General features: G+C 43.9%; 4 protein-coding genes across 5 annotated transcripts in view; 2 read left to right on the top strand and 2 right to left on the bottom strand.

The window, feature by feature from the left end:
- Positions 1-108: 108 nt before the first annotated feature.
- On the bottom strand, positions 109-9244 carry LOC116393144 (ankyrin repeat domain-containing protein 13C-like). The gene is made up of 13 exons (XM_031865211.1): positions 7397-9244; positions 7221-7262; positions 6468-6572; positions 4694-4779; positions 4413-4458; positions 4197-4263; positions 3908-4052; positions 3690-3821; positions 3198-3359; positions 3014-3093; positions 2793-2891; positions 1508-1608; positions 109-1424 (listed from the first exon to the last, which is right to left on the bottom strand). The coding sequence occupies exons 1-13, from the start codon at positions 7764-7766 to the stop codon at positions 1294-1296; spliced, it is 1566 nt and encodes a 521-aa protein (XP_031721071.1). The 5' UTR covers positions 7767-9244; the 3' UTR covers positions 109-1293.
- On the top strand, positions 7973-9528 carry znf830 (zinc finger protein 830). Its single transcript, XM_031865216.1, has one exon. It carries the CDS (start codon positions 8363-8365, stop codon positions 9401-9403), a length of 1041 nt encoding a protein of 346 aa, XP_031721076.1. The 5' UTR covers positions 7973-8362; the 3' UTR covers positions 9404-9528.
- A 157-nt stretch (positions 9529-9685) lies between these two features.
- Positions 9686-15132, bottom strand: efcab14 (EF-hand calcium binding domain 14). Its single transcript, XM_031865215.1, has 9 exons — positions 14426-15132; positions 13869-14017; positions 13575-13720; positions 13250-13348; positions 13038-13145; positions 11724-11876; positions 11529-11628; positions 11309-11440; positions 9686-11112 (listed from the first exon to the last, which is right to left on the bottom strand). Exons 1-9 carry the CDS (start codon positions 14599-14601, stop codon positions 10934-10936), a joined length of 1242 nt encoding a protein of 413 aa, XP_031721075.1. The 5' UTR covers positions 14602-15132; the 3' UTR covers positions 9686-10933.
- Positions 15091-18131, top strand: part of adgrl2b.1 (adhesion G protein-coupled receptor L2b, tandem duplicate 1) — a 122337-nt gene continuing 119296 nt past the window's right edge. The window contains exons 1-2 of one of the 2 annotated variants that reach the window (XM_031865196.1): positions 15091-15261; positions 15998-16719. The gene's annotated coding sequence lies outside the window, so the exon portion shown is untranslated. Of the gene's footprint in view, positions 16720-18131 lie in introns of both variants that reach the window. The other variant, XM_031865197.1, reaches the window with a different exon arrangement.

Raw genomic sequence — 18131 nt, 5'->3', positions numbered from 1 at the left:
AATCAGAAACACAGCTCCGTGTAGTGAAATGCATGGCGGTTGACAAATTCATATCTCCCACAGTACAACATGGAATACTGTCCTTTTATTATACTTGCACAAAGTCAGTTGAAACATGATGCTGGTGCTTTATTTAAAGGGAAGTGAAGTAGGTATGGTTGCAGTACATGTAAACTGAAGCTAGAGTCAACTCAATGCAGATTATTTCCAGCAATATCAACTTTAGTTTACTCGCCTTGGATTTAAAAAGAAACGGGAGAAATATGAGCAGACTGCCATCAAGGAGAGACTTTATAAGCACAAGGTGTTCCAAAGTGTTAGTGTTAGTTTATTCCTTAATCTTAATAAATCTGCAGGTAATATGAGAAACGCTCAGAATACAGCTGACAGATGCATGTGAACCAGTAGGCCGACGCAGCCATAGCATGCCTTAAATATACTTAATATCAGTGCAGTATTAAGAACTAAACAGTTTACCTGATGTCCCATCTGGGTTCTCCACACACACACACACACACACACATACGACAATGATCCACGCACACCGAGCACAGACTTCATAAGATGACAGACACGGTGACAGCCGAGAGGTAACGTGAGCGGACCTGAAAACGCAGCAGGTCGCGTCCTGCACGGGGAAAGAAGGCGGAGATATCGAACTGTTGTGTTTCTATGCTGAACCTTCTCCCAGATGGTTAAAAACATTCTTGGAAATGTATTGCTACACAGTGTTTCACTCCTTATATATATATATAGTACATCATTTATAAATGAATATTAAGCTGTTTGAGGATTATAGCGATATTTTCTTCTTATGAATTACAGATGAGATGTACATTTACAGATGACGTTGTCAGTGCAGTTAAGGATGAGAATTGAAGATAACAGATATTAAAATAGGGATGATGATGAAGAGTCCAGGCCGTGTCTTCCGACAGCGTTCACAGGAAACAGCAGCAGCACAGAGCAGCATGTGGTACGGCTCAGGTGAACAGTGAGTACAATGAAAGCTTATCACTCATTTCACTAAGAACTGCTGATACGCATCTATACGTCAGATAGCGCTCTGTAACATCCGTTTGCATCGATTCGCTTTGGATCCATCAGCAAAAATGAACAATAACTGATCAATAAAACCAGTTTTTTTTTTTTTTTTTAAGAGAGAGAGAGAGAGAGAGAGAGAGAGAGAGAGAGAGAGAGAGAGAAAATACAGGATTCCTCTTTGTTTCACCACCTCTCAAATACAGATAAGCTCGCCGGTCACTTCCTGTTTGTGTCAGATGTGTTTACAGGTCAGAGGTCGGGGAAGCGACTGGGATCTTCTTTGTATTCGGCCGGGATGAAGAAAGTAGACTCTTCAAATACGTCGTAGCGGAATTCCTGAAAAGTGACGGTAGCCGTGATCGTGGGGAAGACGGGGATGTCTGCGAGAGAGAGAGAGAGATGAAAAGGTGTTACTCTGAGATCGCCCACTCACAGGAACGCAGCGGGAGGTCGATGCACGTACCCAGTTTGACGGGAAACCCCGGTGGAAGCTTCATCTGAACGAACTCCCGGAGTTTGTTGAAGTGCTTGAACGGGGCTATGACCTCCAGCACGTTTAGTAACCTGCAGGCAGAGGAACAGTGAGTCAGCAGTTTTATTTCACAGTCTTTTCTTTGCCAACGTTTCCCAAAAATCTGAACAAAAAGGAGATTAAGTCACAACTGCAATTTGTCTTGAGGAGAGCTGCAATAGCTTCTTAAATGTGGATATTTTCTGGTTTCTTCTACTCTATGGCTCAACTGAATATCAAAACAAGATATTTGATGATGTCATCTCAGGTTTTGTTCCACCATTTTATGTCTAAACTCCTTATAGATTAATTGAGAAAATAAAAATGCATGGTGATTAATTACATTAAAGTGAACATATGAACAGAAGTACGTACAACATAACATTACAAAGCACAGAAGGGGAGAAAATTACATTAAAAAAAACATTAGCCATCATAAAGGCTGGGGTTTTATTCCAGCTCCATTAAGGTTCATTCAGTAGAGAAGATAACGCAATTTACTACATAATGTCCCGGTAACCCATTACAGTCAAAACCCAACCCACATCCTGTGTGCATCCTACCTCCTCGTCTGCTCAGTGCAACACGCCGTATCCTTTAAAATCCCCTTATTTCCCCTCTATGAACCTCTCCTTTACATAAAAATGGGTTCTTGCAGAAACAACTTTTTCCTCTCAAGACAATCAATGGTCATTGAAAGCAGTGTTGTGATTGACACTTCCATTACCAGACTAAGAGAAAGCTTGTGCAGATGGCTAACCAGCAGCAGGAAAGATTAGTTTCAAAGTAAAAGAATTAGGTCATTTAGAAACAGCATTACAGTTTGTCCACCAGAGAGCACCGACTGGTTTTCATCTGTGAAATGTCCTGCACAGTCCATATCTTGGTCATCTTTAATAACGTTGTTGTTCAAAAATGTCAGGCAATATATTGTTATTGGCTTTTTAAACTAGATTTGTTTATCAGCCGTATAACCCTGTCAAGGCTCCAATATCTACATTTACCACCAGCTTGCACATTGAAAACACTGACATGTTGTCACATGGTGAGGCGGTTTATTCTGCAATCATCTCATCAGTGTTGTCCTGTCCCCCCCCCCCAAACAATCTGTATCTACCTGATCTGCGTTGTTTCATCTCTACATTACCCTTTTCCTAAAAATCCAAGTGTATTCATCCGGGATCAAACTGTGCAGCGAGCTTTGTACCGACGTCTGAGGAGGGAGGGATGTACTTACGACTCGATGCCTAGAGGGAAGTCCTGGCTCATGGCTACAGTAGCTTTGAAGTTCTTCTTGCTTTCTTTACACACGAGCTCTCTACCAAGATGAGGTGGCCTGAAGACAAAACACACAAAGACATTGACTTCTATTCTGGATTTAATAATCAGCATCTCTACTGAATGTCTTGCAAACGCCCGGATTGAATTTCTACTCGTGCTGGAGACGAAGACACTTACTTCCCCTGCTCTGCAGCGATGTACTCTTCCCATGAAATAGTATTGGGGTCTGGAGCTGTGAGGGACTGCCGTCTCACCGGCTGGGGACACGAGAGTATCGGTGAGTGGCATGTTCAGGCACCAGGCTACCATTACTGTTACTATTGGTGGATAAAGTCAGAACTGTGGTTTGTTCCCCTCTTACCTCAAAGTTCTGTTCACTGATGCTGCCTCCTTTACTCAAGCTCTCCATGATGGCTTTGTTCCTCAGGATGTCCTCCTCGCTCAGGTGTTCTCGCCGCTTCCGTGACTCCAGCACCAGACCGTTCACCGAGTAGAAGTCAGCCAGGAAGTTTCCGATCTTCTCCTGCACAGAAAACCAGCAGGTGTTGGCGTTTCATCACGAGTTATCCTGTGAATTAACCCAACACTACAGAGGTGCAGCCTGAGGGTAGGGCTGTTCTAACTTCTCAGAAGATCATTTATTCGCCTTCGATACCCGATCCAGCTATCCGAGTCCTTATCGGACCGATATCAGTGCAGCTATGTCTAACGTACCTTCATTTCATCGATATATTTCAGCTATGCCTCGTTTCATATTTTTGCAAATGACTTTGTAAAAGACCTACTGTGAATATTTAGTCGTTCTCTGTTGTTGTAATGTGTTTTTAGTCCTGGTTTCTCCCACAAGACGTACCGTTTTATCCTCTCTGAACAGCCAGCCGATCTGACTGCGTGAGAAGCTGATGGACTTGGTGGACAGAGTCGCCGAGTAGACGTCGCTGCTCATCAGAATATCCACCTCCTCTTCGGTCTCCATCTCGGACTCCTTGAGGGAGAGACACAAAGACGGTGAGGCGGTTCATACTTAAACAGCTGACGTGAAGCAGAGGTGTGGTCGTACCGCTCGCTCACCTCGTGGTGTATTCTTTGGTACACTTTTGCTTCATTGTCCAGAACCACGAAAGTCTGGGCGGAAGCGGCCTCGCCGTTGAAAATGAAGCTGAGATCTCCGCGCTGACACTTCATATCAGTGAAGTCTATGAGAGTGGTGTCGAGCCTAAATCGAGAGAGAGGAGAGGGAGCGTGTGACGATTGTTTCGTCCTACTTTTTAGATCTAAAAGAAGTCCTCGACCTGGATGTCGACTATTTGCTGCTTCAGAAACGCAGTGAGTTAGATTCTCTCCTGTAGGACACGTTTACCTGATGTTAAGCCCCTGCTTGTAGATTTTACAGGCATCAGACGGCAGCATCCGGGACAGCAAAGGCACTGAAATACAGAAGAGTGTGTGAATAACTCAGTTATGTTTAATACAATCCTTTAGCTGGTCTCATCAATTATCAACGTTGTAATAATTGTTGAGAGTTGGGTATGTAAACAACTTCTTGTGTGTGTGAAATATTTAAAAAAAAACTCACCCCAGCTCTGAAAGTCCCAATGCAGCTCCAGATAAAAGTCACCAAGCTACAGAAAAGACAAACACGTGTGACTGAGTGATTCATCCGATGTACAGAGAAGATTTCCCATCATGCATTTCAGCAGTTAATATGCACACTCTAGGACGGACAAAAGTCATTCATGCAAATCGAATCCTGCAGAGATTTTTGAAAATACAAATGAGTGAAATTTTCAGCGATGCAAAACTTGAGATTGTTGTGGCAGCGAGATATTGTGGAAGTGACGGCAGTGGGATCCTCACCTCCTTGAGAGCGTTCAGTAACTTTGGCCTCTTGTCCTCCACGCTCTCCCTGGATTGCTGCTTCAACTTCCGCAGAATTGCTGTGACTGAAGAAACGAGGAGAGAGAAAAACACTTTCACTGTCTCTCCATCACCTTTAAATGAAGCTAAACAAGGTGCACAACTTGTACCTCCCATTGGTCTGACTGGAATATTGATACGATTGGTCGACCGCTCTTATCACAGACATATTGATATCATGAAGTGCATCTCCTTCTCTTACAACTCAACATATGATGCATCCTGGTAATCCCGACCAGAGGAAACATCGGACGTGACTGAGCGGAGAAGTGCTGACGAGGCGTTCGCTGCAGCTCGTCGCCGCACACATAGACAATACAGCGAGCTGCTGACGCAACGTGCACATGTGTAAACGCGGAAAACAAAGTGATGACCGATGACAGGACTGCAGTGTTTCGTGAAAGAGCTGTGAGCCAAACGTTTGATATCGAGCACGACTTGTCCGTGGCACTAAGCGATAGTCAGCTGTGAGATGCCTTTTATTTACCCAGAGATCTAAACACCTCGTGCCGTGTCTTTCTTTCTGTGTCCTTGCTTGGCGGTGTGAGTGTACCCCCCCCCCCTCCCCCTTGTGAGTGGGGTGACCTTCTCAGAGCAGAGCTCCTGGTCCCAGACCCAAGCCAGCCGGCCACAGCAGGAGCGGAGACTCACGACGCATACTAACCAGGCTGAGGGTCTCACAACCTCCAGCACAGGAGGCCGATAGCTCACAGTTAGCTTATCTCTACAGCCAAACAGTAATAACAGAAGTATGTCAGCTCAGCTTTGTCACAAAAACAGATTAAAGATTTAGTCCTTTTTTCTTAGACACTCGTCTGGCCTTTATAGTTTCTATTGTCTTTAGTTAAGTATACAAAATGAACATCACATGTAAAAAAGGAAAGAGCAGTGGATTCATCCCAAAGGCATTAGCTGGTGCCTTTCACATGTCATTTGACTCTCAGATCTAAAAGCAGTGGCATCATTAAGCAGAGGAGCGGCCGGGCAGTAAGCTCAGCGCTTCCCAACACTAAGCCGTCATCCCGGCTGCGTTCCAGCACATCTGGATGACGAGTGCTCAGAGAAAATCCACACTTTTAGCTTTTTAGCCGGACCGACCGACCGGGTGGCCGTCTTTAAACAATTCTAAATGACTCGTAAAAAGGTCCTTTAAATGTTCAGACCTCCAACAGTATTCAGCCCCCTTTGCCTTTTCACACCATTAACGTGTCAAAAAAAAGGAAGATGAATGAATGAAATTGGACTTTGTCAATGATGTACACATTGTTAGGCATAATATGGAAGTGGTACTGTTGAGGGTTTATCAGTTAAAAATCTAAATGTTGTCATTCTTTCTTATGCCAACTTCAGATGTTCTCTGCCTGGATTTGAACTGTAGGCAACAACACTGATTTCATCCCCCACATGACTGCACAGAGGTAACCGAACAGACTCTAAACTACACCGCCGCAAAATCTTTCTGCAAAGCACCGACTCTGGAACATTAAAATTAGTATTTTCTCAACTATGAGAAATAATAAAATCACTGTTTCCCCTCTTCATTTGGAAAATACATTCAGCCAAATCCAATTCTTCCTGAACACACCACCACCACCACCACACTGACATTTACCACCACTGCTACAATATTATCATTCATACAGAGAGCTGTTCCAGAAGTCCCCCCGCCCCGAGACAGCAGACGGCTATTCAGAGCAGTGTTGACTGAACTTACTCATTTGCCTGTCGCCGTAGCTGATGGCCTCTGCTAGAGGGCTCCATCCCTGGGCATTCTTTATCTTTACGGGAGCGTTATGGGCCAGTAGGAGGAGGGCACACTCTGAAAGAAAGAACGGTTATCGGAGACAAATGGGATTTTGTCTGTTTGTTGTCACCAGTTTTCTTTCCGTGTTGTTTTGAGCAGCCATGCCAAATGTTAAGATTTTAATATTCAGGTCAGCATCAACAGTAGTACCACCACCTACCACTACTTCTGTACTGGAGGTGAGATATTTCCTCTGTTCCACTATTATTGCTCACGTTTTTTTGCTTTGTCAGTATCCAAATTGCTTATTGTCTTAGGATAGAGGGTGTCACATATTGTACAGATTGTAAAACCCTAATTTGTGATTATGGCCTGTATAATTAACTGCATAATCCTTTGTTATACGAACAGTATTGTAGAATATCAACCAACCAGGACGGTGAGTGGTCAGATAAGACGTGATGAGTGCAGCATCAGTATGAGGGCGAGGAAGAGCTGAAGTGATATTAAAAAGGGCCTTTAATGAGGGTGTCAAGTGCTCTCTCAGTAAAGCCTCATTATCACAGATCAAAGGCCATGCACAGCAGATTTAGTGTCATTTTCTGGGTAGACGGGTAGATTACCAGACGAGACGCTTTTTTGTTCATTTTGGTAAATCCTCTGTATGACAATAGGGTGTTTTTGATTTAAAATATATATTATATTTCTTTAAATCAGTTTTACCTTTGTGGCCCATCATCACAGCCAGGTGAAGTGGCGTGTTACCTGAAAGAGAAACACATTAAGATGATATATTAACATAAATAATTCCACATGTGACAAGAGAGGCCTGTTGTGTAATGCATTTAAAACAAATTACTGAAAAGAAGCAAATCAGGTAACAGCAGAAAACAGCTCACCGTGTACATCTTTCTGAGAGATGCTGTGGGTCCTGATGAGAGAGGAGAGCCGACGCACATCTCCTTTAAACACGCACTCGTGAACAGGGAACTCCAGGTCCTCACTCGTCAGGATTATTGGGTTCTTGTTGTCGTCGGTATTGTTGACAATGGTGTCAATGGGCGAGGGATTCCCGTTGATGTTGTTTTCATTGTGCTGCTGTGCTGAGGTTTTGACAGCTTTCTGATACACCTTGTTGGATTTGAAGTGGTTCCCGGTCCCGTTAGGGATGGTCCCGTTAGAGGACTCCTCGCACGTGTCCATTATCTCCTCATTCTTGTTTGGTTTGTTGTGGTCCTTTCGAAGGGTGCGTATCTTCTCACCCGTCATGACGACGACCGTAACGTTATCTAAATAACGTTATTGCGCTAACTTACACTCTGGTGTAAGATGTTGCATAAATCGGAATCAAATTAGATTTTTAAAATAAGCTTCTTAAGGAATTTAAAGACAACAGTGATGGTTTCCAGTAGCTAGTTGGTTGCTCTCCGTTATTCAAATAACGTTACACCTGCTGCCCCACAGTTAGCTTAGCTTAAAGCTAGCTAGCCCACAATAAAAATAATGAGTATGGAGGGTGCGGCGATGAAATCAGAAAATAATGCTAAACATCACAGAACACACACACACGCACGCGCTAAATCAACACACAGATAAGAATTAAAACGAATGACAGACTACATCGTTGTCGCTCCTTTGATTTACGCTGTACGGGATCGATTCCGTTTGCTTTGCGGCAAAATTCAGGCGGACGACTGGACGGTACAATAAACCCTCTGAGCTAACGGCAAATCTCGCGATAGTTCTTCAACGCACAGTTTGAACGCGAGTTCGCAGCCCGTCTACGTCATCTTCTTGAGACGCGTTTTGTACTTCATCGCAATAAAGTAGCTAAGCTAAGCTAGCAAGCTGCGTCGTTGTCAAGAATGGCATCCTCAAAGAAGGGGAAGAAAATAGTGAACCAGGAGGAACTCCGGCGCATGATGAGGGCAAAGCAAAGACAAACAACGGACAAGAAGCGCGTGGAGTCTCCTTTTGCTAAATACAACAGTCTCGAGCACCTCAGCTGTGTGCTGTGCAATGTGCACGTTAAGTCCGAGCTACTGTGGCCGGCGCATGTTCTCGGAAAACAGCATAAAGAGAAAGTTGCCGAGCTGAAGGGAGGAAAGATTCAACCAGTGACACCACACATTCAACCGGTGAAGAGGAAAGCAAAGGACAACGTGGACGCGAACGGGAAAAGAGTGAAGCCCTCGTCGGGTGCGGGTCAGTCTGCTTCGTCTTCAGGGCTTCCGGGAGATTTCTTTGAGAAACCCAACAAAAAGGGAACTGTTTCTACTGAAACGTCCGCCAGTCTGAGTCTGTTGGCTGGAGTTTATGATGATGGCGACGATGATGAGAAAGATGCGGAGATGGAAGGTCCCGCAGGAGCCACAGACCCCGCTCCTCAAGAGACTGAAGCTGGAGGACTACCCGATGACTTCTTTGACAGCTCCATCCCGTCCACGCCCGCCATCTCTCACTCGGGATCCATCCTGAAAGCGGACCTGCAGGAGAAGAGCGCGGAGAAGAAGGACAACACCGCCGAGGCCCTGCCGGAGGGCTTCTTCGACGACCCCGTGAGAGACGCCAAAGTGCGCAACGTCGACGCGCCCAAAGATCACATGGACAAGGAGTGGGACGAGTTTCAGAAGGTGATACGACAGGTGAACACCAAGTCAGAAGCCATCGTGGCGGAGGACGACGAGGAGGGCCGCCTCGAGCGACAGATTGACGAGATAGATGAACAAATCGAGTGTTACAGGCGTGTCGAAGTACTGAGAGACAAGCGGGACGTGGTGAAGAGCAAGGTGCTGCCCAGCGAGGAGGAACACATGGAGGTAGATGGCAGCGATGAGGAAGAGGATGAAGAGCAGCTGCTGGGGCTTCTGTCCCACGACTGGAGGGCTAAAGGGGCTCTGGCCTGAGTCTCTCTAAAGCTCACATAGAAGCCACGTGTGTGTGTTTTGGTCTGTCAGCTGTTGTAAATATGTTTAACGCCTCTTCACATATTTTGTTATATTTCAGACTGGATTAAATGAGTTTGGACAAAGGTTTCTCACTTCATGACTTAAAGAAACCACAAATCAAACCTTTTTAACTTTGTTTATTCATTGGTGCTCACACAAAAAAACACATTCATAGAATTTCCCCCAAAGTACAGCAGCAGCAGCAGCATGGACCTTATTCCACGTCACGATGGCCAAAGCTGTTACATTGTCCTGCAAAAACTGTTAACTTTATATAAATAATGTGTTCATGTTACGTTATAAGCAACATGCAAATTACAACGCAATTATTTAAAAAATTTACAATGGTAAGATTAAGACCGTAAAGATTTTTTTTTACCACCCCCCCCCCCCCCCCCCCCCCCCCTTCACAAGATACTTTCTGAGAATACATTTAAACCATTTTTACAGAGTACAACAATGTTTGAGTATGACAAATCTGTTATGTAAATACACCATTATTAAGCCCATTATTAAAAATGGAATAAAATAAATCAAGTGGAGATTGATGGTCAGTGCTTCTTGTACTACCTGTTACACATCGTTTGTCTACTGCAATTCTAAACAAGTAATACCTACGTCATTTTGTTATTGCTACATATGCCTCATGAGTTACATCTTCAAAACCCTCACAATGATTCAAAGTGTTCATAGCCCTTCAAAACGTGTAGAACGGAAAGCTGCAAAAAGCTAAAATGTACAGAAACCAAACAATCAGAATGTAGCAACTAACTGAAAATAAGAGAGAAACACTGAGCAGAAAGAAATCTGAAACGTCAGCCGAGAGAAGAGCTGATAGAAATCCTCACTCTTTATGCTCAATTATGTGTTTCAGTTAAGTTAGGAGTCTGACTAAAAACAAACCACTCACAAAAAACTGTTTCTAGTAATAATTTGTAAACGTTCCTAAAATTCTATCTCAGGTTCTATAAATACAGTTCATGGAGTTGTTCCAGATGTTGATGGCTGGGGAACGAGACATTTAGCCTCCAGAGAAGCTAAATACACAAACATGTGACATCAAGATGTGACAAACTGGAAACAAAATAGAACAAAATTCAATAAAATGTGCAGGAAAAACAGCAAGTCTGAGAACTGAGGGTGGAAAATGGGATTCAAAATAATTCACACTTCCCACGGTTTATTTCATGTAAACCACGGAATGAGCTAAAATAAGAGCGGACTATTCTGCACACAGGTTGAATTGGATGAATTTAAAAATTTGAAGCGCATGTTTTGTGGATGATGTGTTGAAATAGACCGAGGAGGAGGAGGAGGGGGGTTGAGTGAGTGAGTATGGGGCATGCCAGCGCCACTGTTCCACAATCGGTATGATAAATACTCGGTTCACAAAAGTGCAGCAATTACAGAAAACGGGTCGGGAACTTCAAACTCCCAGAACCCCGCTGGGTGTTCAAAGACTGTTCACTGCCGTCAGTGACGGTCTGCTCACAAACCCACAGCAGCTCCCAGCTCCATCAGGGAGAACCTCTGGTCTCCGTCTTTGTCGAAACATTCCATGGTGCGAGCGTTGGGATGCGGCTTTTTAAACACTCTCCTCAGGCCGCGGTAGTCCAATCCGGGAGAGTCGCGTCCAACACCTTCCTGCTGGAAGATGTCCTCCAAGTCTGAAAAGAAAAGTTTTATTTAGAAACATGCAAAACCCGGTTCGTCTATGAGGGCAATGCTCTCGAAATGCCTTGCATTCACTGGAAGACGACAGCTGTTTCGATGTCGGCAAGGAAGCAAATATATGTATTTTCCCAATGTTACACTGTTCCTTTAATGAATGCTGACACATAAAACGGGATCGGTAATGTGCACCTTTCAGAGAACTGACTCCAGGCAGGAACACCCTCTTCGGGCATGCCGTCTCAGCGTTTCTCTTAGAGCGGTTTGGTGTTACGAAGCGTGGGCGTCTGCTTGTCTGAGGTTCTGTCAGTGGTGTGGATACCTCTGTGAGAATAAAGCAGAAAAATCATATTTAAATGGGACACGGGGCAAAGAAACACGCCGTCATAAAGTGCTTTATCGCACACTCTACCTTGCACATCCCCCGGTGTTGCTTTGGTTGTACTCGCTTCTTTCGCCGCATCGGTTGCTGGACTTTCACTGGTGATTCCTGCTGCGTCATCGTTCTTTGACTGTGAAGCAGATGAAGAGATGAAATGTAAAAATGCGTTAAGTGATTCCCAGCCGTGGCTACCTGTAATACAGCGTGAAGCGGCACATGACTCACGCTTCTCTTTGAGTCGTTCTCTAATGACGACACTCTCTGCTGGAGTTCTGCCACCGTAGAGAGGAGGACGTGGACGTGCTCGTCAGTCTGTGTGTGACGCAGCTCCTCTGTCTTGTTCGCCTCACTCGCAGCTTTCCTCAGCTCTGTGATGTCCTGTGAAAGAAAACAAGCAATCCATGTAAAGCAACCTGCAGTTTACTGTTCGATGAGATTTGACTTGTAGGCATCCAATCAGTCCAAAGTTACAGGACTACGGAGATCTCAGCCAGCGAGTAATTCATCACATTATTTGCCGTTCCTCTCTTTGACATCCTGCAGATGTCTCAGATATTTGACCTAGTTTCACGCAGCGAACTAAAGCATTCCAGCTCCCAAAATAGATTGGCACTTGTTTCATGAATTATGAATGAAAAGCCAACGCATGGATCCATGAAGTGACGGGACCTTCTTAACCCGACGGCTCCGTCAATGTGAGCCTGACGAGAAGTGCAGAAACATTCAGTAACGTGAGGGGAAACGAATAGACTAATGAATCGAGCAGCGGCTTCTGGTTTGTGTTCGTGCCGCAGTTGAGAGGCTCAGCCAACATTTATTTCATCAACACAATCATTTTGGCCATATTTAAGTGAATTTGTCTCAATTCTGAGTGTAACAAATATGCAGACGCAACACTACAGCTAGGAACTGAGGAGTGGGACGTTAGCACGCCATGTTAGTCAACCTTTTCACTTGAGCAAAATGTACCGTTAGCTCATGTTATAAACACCGCTCAACATACGTTCACGCATTAATAATAAATGAGAAAAAAGGCCTCCAGCCATATTTGCAGGGAGCGTAGCGATGTAAATAAATAAAGACATGCCAGCAAACAAAATAAGTGAAATATAACTTTGACTCATGAAACATCTTTGGAGAAAAGCGCTTGCAGTCGTGTACTCTATTTAAAAGGAACACAGCTTCAGGTTCCTCTGTGATGATCGCCATCTGCCCAAAACACTGCCCTGACATCTTAACTCTTTAACGTACAGTTTGAAAGGTAAAGCGATTCTCTTTGACGAGTCTGCTTCTCATTGCAAACATTCATCATCCCCGTTAATGTGAGACAACAGTGTTGATTCATTCCGAGATAAAAATAGATGATTGAATGTACTTACAAAATAAAAGTCAATATATAACAAACAAATGTGGAACTTGTGCAAGTGAAAGCCTACACAATAATCCCAACGTAAGCATGGAAGAGATGTTTAGGTTTGAAAACTCTGACAGACTATTAAATCGGACCAAATCAGCTGTAAAAACAAGTGTTGAGTTTACCATTGTCTTCTTCAACTCTTCCTCTTTCTTCTGGTTTTCGAGCGCAGCCTGCATAGTCTTCACATCGTGCTGCACACTTGTCAGTGTGCTGCCAATAGTAGCAACACTCTGGAAGAGAAAAACACGTTTTGAATGCACAACAATCACAACAACAAATATCAAAAGATTCTCCACCACATTTCTCCTTTTATTCCATTCGGCTGCGTCTTTACCTTTTGAAGCTCTTCCACTGTCGTGGGGAGGCTGACCAAGTCAGCGGCTGACTTCAAGTTGGTCTTTAAATGGTTCACTGCAGAATCCAGCAAACTGATCTGCAGGAGGGAAACGACACAGAATATTCAGTTACACCTCTTACAACAGAATCAGCATTCTACTTAGCTACTTCCAAAGAAAACTTGTGCAGCATTAACGTTAATTAAAGTACGGCCAACTGCTGCAAGTCTAGATGTTCTCCACCACTTTGTCATGAGCTCTGGAGTGTGTGTGTGTGTGTGTGTGTGACAATATGAATGCTATGGTAGCTTCAAACCAACTGACCTTTCTGTTCATTTCTGTGAGGTTCGACCAGAGCTTGCTCAACCCCTTGTCCCCGTTTTCAATGTCCTCGAGCTTCCTGTCCTTGTTTTTCAGGTCCTCACTTAGTTTTGGTATTTCACTCGATGACACCTTCTGACTGGATTCCACTGTGATGAAAAGCATTACAGTAAGTTAAAAAGCAGCGATAAAGACCAAGGAACGCACGAGCAACGGGGATATAAAATGTTTAAGTGTTGGTGCAGTCAGTTTTTTATGACCCGTCACAAGGTAACTGTGTGTGAAGGTGAGTCTTACTGCTATGCAGCTTTTCTTTCAGTGAGTCCAGATCTTCTTTCAGCGCAATCTGCATCCATATGAGTCCAGCACAGGCCATGACGCAGGCGGCCAGTACGATGAACAGAAACAAGGGGTAGCACACGGTGCAGCACTGCGTGTAGCTTCTTCTGTGAAGAGAAGCGACAAGGTAATGTTAGACATTACATCTGCAGCCGCCTTCATTATTAATGAAGGAGGTATTTTAAGAAGACTGCGTTCTGTGTCGTGGGAATTATGAGGATCACTGGTAAATAATGGTGTCTTATTATGTATATACTGGTGGAATATATCATATCAATAATCATGCTGAACGTAGTGTTGATTATTTCTGTATTTGGCTGATATCAAGCTTCACAAATAAAAAGGCTGAACAAGTTCTTCGTGTGCAGGAAGTGTCATTCGACTCTGAAAAACAAAATTCAAGATGAACGACTTTATTGTAATTCTTCAGCACATTAATGACGTCAATGAGTAAAAACACACCCCTTCGTACCTCTAAGAGCACAACAAACGTCTTTAAACTGATCACCACTCACTTCACAGTGCTCGCGCTGCTGCTCATGTTGTTGAACTGGTCGTCGTCCGAGCTGGACTCGGACTCGGAGTCCGGCGGCTCGGTGCGGAGGAGCCGGTGACCTGTCCCCTTCTTGGTCTTCTTCCTCTTGCTGTCTCCGAGTCCGATCAAGGCGTTCAGCTCCTTCCGCTTCTTCATCTTCTTCTGAGGGGTCAGCGAACCCGCCGAGCCCGATTTAAACCCCACAAATTCCAAAGTTTTGTCCAGTTTGGTGGATGTTGTCGTTTATTGTAGCAGCTAAGCTAACTCAGTGTTCTTTGGCTAGCTTTAATTTTAAACCACGCAACGTTGCCAACAAACACATCGGACTTTGTCAGTTGGTTGTTCAACAGCTGATTGGCATCACGTTACCGTCTCAAAAAGCTTATGAAAAACAACTTTTTATACCAGTTGATGGGTTGTCACACGGGTTAGGTAACTCGATTAGCATCTGATTGCTAACGGTAGCTAACACGGACTGACTATCGTTACTGTGCTGTCCGGAAGTATCACATCGTCTCAGTGAGGTTTTAAAATACCTCAACGTCGCTCGATTTGAAAAACACTACTTGAAGTATTACAGTAGATTAATAAAATCCGTCTATCGTAAAATCATAATATGCGGCAGTGTGTTTCCAGAAATCTGTCCTGCTGCCTGTATTGTTTGGGCGGGGCGTCCGAGTAACCTCTCAGCTGATTGGTGCAGCGGGCAGCTACAACTTCCGGTTCTCTGTGCCGTCAAGGTAGCGACACAGAGCGCGACACCACCAGCCCCCGACAGACCGTGCACATCGATGCTGAAAGTCAAGAGCAATTTAAGTAAGTCGAATTAGCAAAAAGCAGAAAATTGGATATGAATATATTAGTGGAAATGTTCTTAACTAGCTAAAGACAATGAGAAGGGCTCCTGGTGTGCAACTTGTAAAAATAGTTACTCATGTTATGTGAAACAATGCGATAAAAGCTGTATATTAACTTGGCCATGCTTGTTAAAAATCGGTCTGGTGCCCAATAGCTAGTTCCAAGCTATAGTCGGTACCCATGTCAATTTTTATCTTATGTCCCCTTTGAAAGTGAATTTATTTGACTTTCATTTCCCTTTTTTGGGGGGTCTCACACTTCTTTATAGTGTGTTTTACATTTTTGAACTAAGCTGTTCTTCTGCTAATTAGAACAGCAAGGTGAATCATGAGGCTTTAATTTAAAAGTCGAGTTAAATGGTCTCAAAGAAAAGTAGGTTATGTCATCTTTACCTTTTTAAATCAGAGAAAAAAGCAGCAAGTGATCTCTTTTGAAAATGTTTGGCATTCTTCCCTGATAAACAAAACAAACGAATGAATAAATGATCAAAATCGCTGTAATGTTTTGTGCATTGATGATTTGACAGATTTTTTGTAGCTCTAGTTTGCATATTTGTAGCTTGCGTATTGTTCTGTCTACATGTTATCCCTTCAGGTCATTTTTGTGTCTGTGTGTTTTACATAATATTTTCATGAAAGCACCACATTCTACGAAACAGGATTTCATTTTTTTTGTTTCGATTCTGCTCCTCCAGCGGGGGTCCGGCTGACCCCGGAGCGCTATTGGGCCGACCCAGCAAGACACATGGACTGAGTGGAGGCAGGCTCTCTGCAGACTGGCCTTTAGCTCTTTCTCATTGAAGACAGACTCCCACTGGCCTGCTGTTGGCTTTGAAAATATGTTCCTTTATGTGCCCGGCCGCCCCATACTACTGCAGCACAATACTATTAATAATCACACTGAATGGGAATCTCCACACTGGACCAGTTTACTAGCTCACAAAGGAACCGGGATGCTCCTCAGCATCTCAGTATGAATTTGGTTATTGAGTTGCAAGAGACGAGGACCTACTGCTGATGTTTTATTATCTTCAGAAAAGACTTTCCCAAGCCAATGCTTGTCATTTCACAATAATAGCACGATGCCACCCACACAACTATACAAAGCTGATATTGTAATAGTCAGGCGGATGGGTGCATTAAACTGGGAGGCAGCTGCACCGTATTGTTTTGAACGCATTTACGATGTGTAGGTAGCAGAGCGAAATCCAATGAGAGGCCGGTCTTCACTGAGAACACCTGGTGAGGTGGACAAGCATCCCGCTGAGGGCCCGTGAAAACCCCCACCAGCATGAGGCCACGAATCAAAGCATCAGATGTGTTTCATCTCTCCACTGGAGTCTCTGCTTTTCATCCCGGGTTAAGACTGAAAGGACGACACTTCAACTCCTGGCTCCTCACATCTTCAGCGCACGAGGTAGGGAGCGTCAGGCGTTAGAAGCCAACCACTGATTCCTACAAAACACTTGTTTTCACACTTTGTTCACAGCGGGACTCCTCACATCCTCCCCAGGAGTGATTTCTGTAACCGTCGGACGGGGAGCCGTCTCGGGTGCTTTCAGAGGATGTAGATAGCGGTGGCATGACAGGAAGTGCTGAATAGAATTGACTGCTAATTGAAGGCTTTCATCTGACACGGCAGGCCGTGTGAATACAGATCATCATCAGTTGGAGGTGGGGACGCGCTTAGAATAACAATTTCTCTCATTTAAAATTTTTGAAAATATTTAAACCATTATGTTGGATGGCTCTACTAGTACAAGAACGTTTCATCATGAAGCTGGCAGATGACATGGAACGGTATAGTTTTTTAAAACGCTGACACATGCTTGAACTTATGAACTTCATCTCTTCATCGCTTTTTTTATTTGCTTAGCTTTCGTTGCTTATTGTTATTAAAGGCTCGCAAAACACATTTTGGTAATCACTTTCTTGCTCTGAGGAATGGGGTCGCATGCACACGAACACACAGATTTATGCCAAAGTTAGAACCGTTATAAAGAGCCGAAGTCATGACATCACATGTGGGCAAACCTGTGTTCCTCTAGCTTCTGTCTAGGTCTATTGTCCATATTCTATGACAAAATGCCATCAACTAAAGCCGTTGCTAAAAGAAATTGACACCTTTTGTGATTTTGAGTTAAACAACATTTGCTTTGTGATCACAGCAGAAACTACAGCTCCCATGACAAAAAAAACTACAAGTGCAGCAGTGCAGGTATTCTTGCTTCATCGGTTTCATCTGTGTCCATGAAAGTCATCCTCTTCTACGCTCATTTTTCTACTTTCTTGTTTATCCGGTCTGAGCAGCTTCGGCCCATGAACTGTCTACTGTCGGGCCGTGACAAACCTCTCGGGCTTTTGGGTAATGGTGTTTGTTAAATGATGCTGAAAAGCATATCTACACCTTTTAAAGACATTCAGGTAACTATCATGCAAGACAAGCTTCAACAAGGTAACATTTGGCATTTTTGTTTCGCGTTCTTGACGACCTCAAAAACAGTTGACCAATTTTCCAGGCATTGAAAACGCATTAAAATGAGAGGAAAAGTAAAATGTCTTGGAAAGTCTTGTGTTGTCCTGGAAGAATTATTTCAACATTCTCATATTTCCCTTTAGCTGAGAATGAACTATAGTCTATCAGTCAAACGTCTGTAGCTCAGCATTTTTACAAACCCTTGAACAGCAGTTATTTAAATTATTGAGTCCTAAAAGTTGTAAAATGCACTTATAGCTTAATCCAGAGTTATTTTCCTTCCTTCATGTGAATGAGCCCGACAACGAGGCTGCTGGGAGGTTAGTGATGCGAAAGACTGCCGGGAGTTCTGG

The sequence above is a fragment of the Anarrhichthys ocellatus genome, unplaced genomic scaffold (genome assembly GCF_004355925.1).
Source record: "Anarrhichthys ocellatus isolate YVR2014 unplaced genomic scaffold, GSC_Weel_1.0 scaffold32, whole genome shotgun sequence".
NCBI classification, from domain to species: domain Eukaryota; kingdom Metazoa; phylum Chordata; class Actinopteri; order Perciformes; family Anarhichadidae; genus Anarrhichthys; species Anarrhichthys ocellatus.
Note: the sequence above shows the minus strand (reverse complement) of the source record. Positions and strands in the feature narration are given on the sequence as shown.

What these genes read in the sequence shown, in the direction of transcription:
- efcab14 (XM_031865215.1), bottom strand. Translation starts at nt 14,601, where the DNA reads ATGAAGAAGCGGAAGGAGCTGAACGCCTTGATCGGACTCGGAGACAGC. An exon ending in CAGTGGAAGAGCTTCAAAAG is followed by an intron (nt 13,146 to 13,249) that starts GTAAAGACGCAG and finishes TTTCTCTTCCAG; the next exon opens with AGTGTTGCTACTATTGGCAG. An exon ending in AGAACGACTCAAAGAGAAGC is followed by an intron (nt 11,629 to 11,723) that starts GTGAGTCATGTG and finishes TCTGCTTCACAG; the next exon opens with TCAAAGAACGATGACGCAGC.
- znf830 (XM_031865216.1), top strand. Translation starts at nt 8,363, where the DNA reads ATGGCATCCTCAAAGAAGGGGAAGAAAATAGTGAACCAGGAGGAACTC.
- LOC116393144 (XM_031865211.1), bottom strand. Translation starts at nt 7,766, where the DNA reads ATGACGGGTGAGAAGATACGCACCCTTCGAAAGGACCACAACAAACCA. An exon ending in TGTGATGATGGGCCACAAAG is followed by an intron (nt 6,573 to 7,220) that starts GTAAAACTGATT and finishes TCTTTCTTTCAG; the next exon opens with AGTGTGCCCTCCTCCTACTG. An exon ending in GGGGTTTCCCGTCAAACTGG is followed by an intron (nt 1,425 to 1,507) that starts GTACGTGCATCG and finishes TCTCTCTCGCAG; the next exon opens with ACATCCCCGTCTTCCCCACG.